General features: G+C 33.5%; 1 protein-coding gene across 1 annotated transcript; it reads right to left on the bottom strand.

Annotated features, from left to right (window-relative positions):
* Positions 1-2,843: 2,843 nt before the first annotated feature.
* Positions 2,844-6,351, bottom strand: LOC134235928 (uncharacterized). The gene is made up of 3 exons (XM_062718103.1): positions 6,273-6,351; positions 4,335-4,463; positions 2,844-3,469 (listed from the first exon to the last, which is right to left on the bottom strand). Exons 1-3 carry the CDS (start codon positions 6,349-6,351, stop codon positions 2,868-2,870), a joined length of 810 nt encoding a protein of 269 aa, XP_062574087.1. The 3' UTR covers positions 2,844-2,867.
* Between the last annotated feature and the right edge of the window lie 2,602 nt (positions 6,352-8,953).

Below are 8,953 nucleotides of genomic sequence, written 5' to 3'. Positions count from 1 at the left end.
GCCCTGTTGCAGTTGCCGCAATTTTGAGCAAGTAAACTCCAAAAACGAGAAGTCCTGATTCGAAAAGCTAGTTTCTAATAAACCGACAGAATATACAATAATACACCCACAGCATATAATTATGAACCAACAGCATATAATAATGAAACCACAGCATATAATAAAAGAACCACAGCATATAATCGATTATGAACCCACAGCATATAATTATGAACCCACAGCATATAATAAAAGAACCATAGCATATAATTATGAACCCACAGCATATAATTATGAAACCACAGCATATAAAAATGCAACCACCGCATATAATAATAGACCCACAGCATATAATAATAAACCCACAGTATATAATAATAGATCCACAACATATAATAACAGGTCCACAGCATATAATAATAGATCCACAGCATATAATTATAGAACCACAGCATATAATTATAGAACCACAGCATATAATTAAAGACCCACAGCATATAATTACGAACCCACAGCATATATTTACAAACCCACAGCATATAATAAAGTCAGCTAACATAAGGCAGCCATGGCGTTCCATAAAATTCTGTGTATCGGTTTTTGATTTCTATGAACGGTGTTGCCGTGGTTACTTAAAATAGAAATTTCTGTGAAATTCTTTCAAAATGATACTCCCCCTACAGTTTTGGTCCGATTTTAATATAACGTGGCACACAAGTAGACTGCACTAAGATACATTATAATTCTATTTATCTGTTTTGGATTTCGATGATCGATGTTGCCCTGGTTAATAAAAATCGAATTATCTGTGAAATACTTTCAAAATGCTACTCCAAATACAGTTTGAGTCTGATTTTGATATAATTTGGCATACAAGTAGACTATACTGAGATACATAATTATCAGTTTTGTGTTTTTGATTTTGATGATTGATAGGGCTTTCATATTAAAGATGTATATTATCTGTGGCAAATCTTTTCAGTTAATACATTATGATTATTGAGCTCGTGACCTCGTACCTTTGAGCTACTTTTCAAATACCTTATCCTTGGTCATGACTTTTGAATGAGGGGACATATCAAACCTACATATGTATGTATTGCTTGTAACTACTTTTCAAAAATGTTAATTTTCTTTATAACTTTTGATTGAGAAGAGACAGGACTTCCATAATTGACATGTGCATAACCTGTGACATGATATTTCCGAGCACGGCATGATTTCTGACCCCTTGACATTCACAATACATATTTGACACAACATGCCGTAAAAAAAGACATCTCACCCACAAAGACACAGAAAGAGGGGGACCACAATTCTTTGAATTTGCTTGTCATGAATTTTGATGTGAAATATCATACGACCTGAAAAGACCCCCATTAATATTATTGATTCAACACACAAATACACCCAAAAAATGTTGGACAGAAGTACACAAAATGTTCTCCCCTCCTCCAGTTAGTACTTTGCCTTAGATAATTTCATAAGTACCGGTACACTACAAAATTATTAGACTACAGCATAACTTTCTTTCCCTTAATTATTTTAAATGTGTTTATTATCATATGTTATTTTTAGACAGCAAAGCACCCCTTACAAACCATTGTTCTTTACCATTGGAAGACCAATAACAATAATTTCTACAAATTGATACTTAATATCCTAATGACCTTACTGACCTAGCCTAATTAAAATATTACAAATAATTAATGTTTGGCGTACTTGTCATGGCCATTTATTCACAATTTTTTTAAACAAAACAACAAAATATGCGCCGATCTTCAAATCGATATGGCAGCATATACACAAACAACTCAAAGCAGTAGAAACACCACCTTGACCCAAGGGACCTGGAAAAAACAGTGCCCCATGGAGGTGGCATTCTCTGCAAAATTCTGCCATTAACATAGTTTTTATACCATCACTACACAAAATTCTTTAAAGTCACTGGCGCATAAATTCTCTGTTCTATCTCGAGTCTTTGTTGATATGCATACGATCAATCATCTTATGGTCCATGACGCTGAAAATATAAATTTAAAACAGCAGCAGAACTTTTGTTCTACACACATCAAAAACATTAAAATACAAATGAAGAGTAACATTAGCTCATCAATTTATATACAATATTTTAACATCAATTAATTCTATAAAAAAATCTTTTAAGGCCAAGCATTTCTGCAGAAGTTATAACTTGGAGAGGGTTGGAGGGTTCTTCAGTTAAATTTTTTGGTACCAGCAGCTTTGTTGTTCAACAGGAAAAGGAAGTTTACCTTGCGCATGCCCAGTTGTATAAATGTGACAAGTAAGAGTTGTCTGTCTTTCTATAGTCAATAATTATGTGCTCAAAATAACCTAGTTTATCCAGAGGAGATAAACTTTATTATTTTTAGACAGCAAAGCACCCCTTACAAACCATTGTTCTTTACCATTGGAAGACCAATAACAATAATTTCTACAAATTGATACTTAATATCCTAATGACCTTATTGACCTAGCCTAATTAAAATATTACAAATAATTAATGTTTGGCGTACTTGTCATGGCCATTTATTCACAATTTTTTTAACAAAACAACAAAATATGCGCCGATCTTCAAATCGATATGGCAGCATATACACAAACAACTCAAAGCAGTAGAAACACCACCTTAACCCAAGGGACCTGGAAAAACAGTGCCCCATGGAGGTGGCATTCTCTGCAAAATTCTGCCAAATGAACCACAAAACATATTTTTTGTGGGTCATCCGCCAACAAATCTAGGCGGTCAATTTTGCATTCACCAATACAAATATATATTTATCAATTTAACACTCAACCAGTAGTTGTATACAATTCAATTTTCAAATACGCAACTTCACAACTTCAAGGATTGGCCATGACAAGACTTAACAAGTACATGTGGGAGTAGTAGGATAAAATCTGTCAGTGGTTGACAAAAACACCCCCAGAGCATATCTTAAAGAATTCACAAACAAGTCATTACCCAAGTCTGACAAGTGTACACCATCTTTGCGAAAAAGGGCTACATGTCTTTTTAAAATATCAGGATATTTAATGGAGGCCCCACACATTTTCTTAACAACAAAAGTAGCAAGTGCAGAATTGATTCTTCTTCTCCAATTTTCTCCATCATTGTTAGAAAGACATAAGGTCCAATTACTTCGTGGTAAAATATGAGACCAAACAATAACTGTCTTTGGCATTAATTGTGAAATATTTACAATGGTAGATTTCATGTACATTTGTAAACCCTTCAACGTATTATGAGGATTACCAATATCATTGCCACCACAGTGTATTACTAGGATTGTTGGTGGGTTATTATCTTTTAATTTCTTTTGGATGGTTGGATAAAGCTGTGACCAAACCATACCCCTTATTCCATGCCAAATTATCCTATGTGATTCAAATCCCAGGTTGTTAAGCATTCTCTGTTGAGCATATTTCTGAGCCCAAAATATCAAAGATGAACCAATGATCCATATGCAATCTGAAATGATTTTGAACAAAATAAATTTGCATCTAACTTATTAAACAATTGGCCTTATATATGACTTGTAGGCAGCAGAACTCCATCTGCCAATGGTTTTGATTTCAGCTTCGCTCATACCATTTAAATACAGATGTGTGGTCCCACCAATTCTAAAAGAATGAGATTTAAAAACCGATGTGTTGATATTCAAAAATGATAAACATTTATTGAGCATTGTAGAAAACTGATACTGAGTCAAAGGCTTGGAGTTGAAATGCACAAAAAATTTTGTAGTTGAAATTGTCTGACGCATTGCAAGAAATTTCTGAAGTATTGTAAACAAAATTAATGACTGGGCATGCTTTGGAACTTTAACTGCTGAACCCCTGTGCATTTGATCAGTCTTAGAACTTTTAATCAGTAGACTAACATGGTCTTGTAATAACTGAACACTATCAGATTGAAGGTATACTACTTCACTGACTCTAAGCAAAGCAAAAACTGCTACTGAATAGGCACATTGAAATAATGTTGCCTCGTATAAAGAATGTGCAACATATGGCAAGGTATTTATGATACGACCTAATAAGTGCAAAGTAATAGGCCTTCTAATATCACTAGACACAGTCAACTTTTTTGTAACTAGCTATAGTAAGCAGTTTTTTAATTAAAAATGACTCCACAGAATTTGGCCATCCATGAAAGTTTATAAAAAAGCTCAGACCAGACAGATAACACTTGACGGTTGAAAAGGCGCATTTTTTTCTCTGACATGTGTACAACAAAATTGATGACATGGTCAACAGGTGGAGGCACAATTGTGGAAAAGAGTTATCTACTCTAAATTTAATAAAGGTTTGAATGCCCTGCCTATAAACTTTGTTTGTATTGTCCGAAATGCTAGCATCTACCAGGTTCTCTACAGTTGATGAATAATTTGCCAAAATTGCAAAGGAACTGGACAGGGATAAGGCCGAGCCCCAGGAGCCAGCTGATGGAACCTCGAAAACTAAAAACGAGAAAGAGCATCTGCCTTATCATTCTTAATACCTTGAATATGTTGACATTTGATCTGAATATTATTCTGCAATGTTTTGAGGACCAAGGCTCTCAGCAAAACCATAACTCTCTTATTTTTTGACGTTTTGTTGTTAATTATGTGAACAAGTGCTAAATTGTCTACATGTAATAGCAATTTATTAGAAGCTAGTTTTTCTGCCCAAATAACAATACCTAACAATATTGGAATGAGCTTCTTCAGTTAAATCTTTGGTACCAGCAGCTTTGTTGTTCAACAGGAAAAGGAAGTTTACCTTGCGCATGCCCAGTTGTATAAATGTGACAAGTAAGAGTTGTCTATCTTTCTATAGTCAATAATTATGTGCTCAAAATAACCTAGTTTATCCAGAGGAGATAACCTTTATTAAACACGAACCTACATTCCGAAATTACTGAGGAATTTTCGTAACAGTTTGTCAGCATATATAACTACTGGAATGAATTTCTTGAAACTTTGTAGACAAACCAGATATAATTTGTAGATTTGTATACCGGTATTACCAAGAACATTTTATTCCTTATTTAGCAAGAAAATTGATATACGAGCACAAACAAATTTGTAACGGACAAAGATTTTAATGTTCTTTTATGCAGGAAGTTTTGATGTTTTGCAAGTGATGCCCCTTTCTAGCTCCACTGGTAAGAGACCAGAAGAGCTTATGCGATAGTAATGCGTCCGTCGTCCGTCCGTCTGTCTGTCTGTCCATAAACAATTTTTCAAAATGCTACTCCTCCTACAGTAATGGTCTAATTCCAATATAACTTAGCACACAAGTAGACTAAAACAAGATGCATAATTCTGTGTATCGGTTTTTTATTTCGATGAACGGTGTTGCCGTGGTTACTAAGAATAGAAAATTTCTATGAAATACATTTAAAATGCTACTCCTCCTACAGTTTTGGTCTGATTTCAAAATAACTTGGCACACGAGTAGACTACACTAAGATACATATTATTCTATGTATCGGTCTTTGATTTCGATGAACGATGTTGCTGTGGTTACAGAAAATAGAAATTTCGGTGAAATACTTTTGATATGCTACTCCTCCTAAAGATTTGGTCTGATTTCAATGTAACTTTGCAAACAAGTAGACTACACTATGATACATAATTTTTCTATCGGTTTTTGATTTTGATGAACGGTGTTGCCGTGGTTACTAAAAAATAAATTTTTGGGAATACTTTTGATATGCTACTCCTCCTACAGTTTTGGTCTGATTTCAATATAACTTGGCAAACCAGTAGACTACACTAAGATACATAATTCTGTGTTTCAGATTTTGATTTCGATGAACGGTGTTGCCGTGGTTACTAAAAAAAGAATTTTTTGTGAAATACTTTTGAAATGCTACTCCTCCTACAGTTTTGGTCTGATTTCAATATAACTTGGCAAACAAGTAGACTACACTTAGATACATAGTGTTTCTGATTTTGATGAACGATGATGCCATGGTAACTAAACTTGAACATTCTGTAAAACTTTATTAAAAGCTACTCCTACAGTTGTAGTCTTATCGCAATCTTGCCACAAAAAGGGACTTAATCAAGGATCATTATTTTATTTATTGCTTTTGGAAAGTTTTATCTCTCAACTGCTATTTTTCTCTTCCTTTATTATAATTACAAACCAGTAGAGCTACAGACTCAACAGAGACTTCTGATTTCAAGAGAACTGATACCTAGTAAGGGGATTTTTTCCATAGTGGATAAATAATGGCCCTTTAATTTTTGGTCTTACTGCAAGATAATCTATCAAACTTGCTATTGGACACAGGATTCCCTCACTTTTATCAATGGCTAAAGAAACCCCCTTTCTATCCTGATCACATTTTGACATTCTTATGTGTACAAAAACCTTGGAGTAATTAGCTTGAAATTGAACATCAGTCACTTGTAAAATTGTATGAACACTATTACCAGTAGACAATGCGAATTCCCCTATTCTGAGAAAACCAAGGAAGGCTAATAAATAAACAGCTCTGAACAATTTTGTTTCATAACTATCACTACAAATGCTCGGTAAAACCCTAACAACTTTAGTAAGCAACTGCAAGGTTATAGGTAGCCTTGCATCTGCAGACCTAACAGTTCTTCTCATACCCTCAAGAACCTTTACAACCAGAAAGTTCTTTGTTTCATCAACTCAGTTATGAATTTTGCATTGAAAACTAATAGAAGATATTAGATAAGATTTAGCCGTAGCATACACACATGTAGGAACACTTCTTAAGGTAGGATTATTTTCACACAAAACTGTATTTCTCGTATTTAAAATTAATGAAATTTTCTCAGAATCGAGAAGACAATATTACTAAGTGATGGTACCAGTTAGATGAGTTTTGACCGTCTTATATTAGAGTCAAGGTCAGGTCAAGGTCATTTCCTTTTCCCTGGACATTAAGAATAAAAATGACTGCATCCCAATCATGAGATATGTCTTATATTTCAAAAGATTTAATGTTTTTCTTTTTGCATAAAAAGATATTACCATATATGGTCTATAAGATGGTATTACCAAATTGACACTTGTAAATAGTTTAACAAAAATGGATTTTGGTTAATCCGAATTTTCTCTATTTTTCTTAATTGTTTAGGATATTGAAGTTATTTTTATATGCGCCCTATAATTAAATTTTTCTTATATTCACACATGGTAAAGAAGTCGTATAGAGATACAAAATGATACAAAAAGAAAACGTTTTGACCGTTTACTTAGAAAGTAAAAAGACGAATTTTTTGTACTTAGATTGGAAGCTTTTAAATGCTAACATAACAGTAGTTTGTTTGAAAAATCATATTTATTTGATATATTTTAAAACTTTAGTTCCTTATTCTTAATTTATCTAACATTTGAAATATTCTTCAAGTCTTTGATTGTGTAAAAATTATAACTAAATTTGTTGTTCTGTAATAATTTTGAGAGGCAGAAAAGAAGATATTTTCATACGCCACCATTCCGCCAAAAATATAGTCCCTGCTAGTTTTCGAACACAATTTACCATTTCTATTTAAATTTGTACAATTGTGATGAGAAAAGAAAATATGGTGTTTTAAATCTCTTTCACCTGTATATACTAGGCATATTAGCAAATATACATTGAATATTTCATCTACTCCGAAACCAGAGAAGAATCCTACCTTAATTAAATGAAAGATATGCAACAAAGTGAACAACATCCATAAGAGGTGGGGGTCATGGAATTATAAACATGACACTGAACTTTTTTATGTAGCAACCTACATGTACGTCCCCATATCTCTATTGCTAAAACTACTGGTGTGAGCTCAAGAAAAGCCATGTCTCTCAAAATTTCTTGGTTGTTCCAGTGTTTTGGCCATTTGAAAAAAAACAACTTACTCTAAAGTAACCCCTCAACCTAAATGACCTGAACTGCACTATCTGTAAATAACTGAAAAAATGCTAGAATCTTCCCATACAGTATTAGGAAAATATGCTACCCCATTGAAATGGTTCAAGAACACCAGCCACATTCTAAGGTCACTTTTAATTCCAACTGACAATTTTATATGATGATGTGTCTTGAAAACTCCACTAAATGCATCATACATTCTTCGAATAAAAGCTCTAATAGATCTGATTGTCTTTGAGAAAAAATTGAGCAATATAAGGTGTAACTATAGTTATACAGTTCCTAGTATATATAGTTCAACTTAAAAAGTACAAATTTGTAGAGTATTTTTATAAGTGATTACCTGATTTAATTTAAAGATGATGTAAATTTGATTCCATTTCTTGTATCCATCATTTCCATCGGTACAAGAACTTGAGTCTTTTTTTATATGCTTACTTTATATTCCTTAGACAGTTAACAGAGACTGAATCTAAAGATTAATCTATTGTACGAATATATCAGTTTTCTCGGGGAAAATATCTTATTCCTTCGTTGATCTTTCAAAGAAGAAATTGTTTGGTTGCCCTCTCTTGGCCGACTGGCTAAAAGTTAGGCTGGTCCCCTGGCACATCCTTGCCAAGAAGAGCCCTAGTGACGCGGAGTACACAAAGCATAACAGGGACAGGGAACCAGGGTTAACATGCTAGCTAAAAATGCACGCAGTACACCTCTGCTGATTTATAACTCATATGATGAAGGTGATGGAATCAGCCAAAGTTTGCCGAAAGGCTAAAAGTGACTTTGAAAAAAGTTCCAGGAAGTAACTGTTTTTTAATGCATTCTTGAATTTATTTTTTTTAATTCAGCATTCCAGATTGAAATTTCCGAAAAGAATCTCATCTACCTACATGTACCGACCCTTTTTTCTTCATTCCGATTCGTGGGAGGGCAAACAAACATCATTTCTCCTTTACATGAACACAACCTTAAATATTAACTATAACTGTAATCCATTGAAATACATTGAAAATCACTTTATACTTGGTAGATTCCAATAAAGACAAACACCCAATGTAAAAATATAAG

This window comes from Saccostrea cucullata, unplaced genomic scaffold, assembly GCF_032062105.1.
Source record: "Saccostrea cucullata isolate Sc308-1 unplaced genomic scaffold, CSIRO_AGI_Scuc_v1 ctg1034, whole genome shotgun sequence".
Classification (NCBI taxonomy): domain Eukaryota; kingdom Metazoa; phylum Mollusca; class Bivalvia; order Ostreida; family Ostreidae; genus Saccostrea; species Saccostrea cuccullata.
The sequence above is the reverse complement of the archived record's forward strand: the minus strand, read 5'-3'. Positions and strand labels throughout refer to the sequence as shown.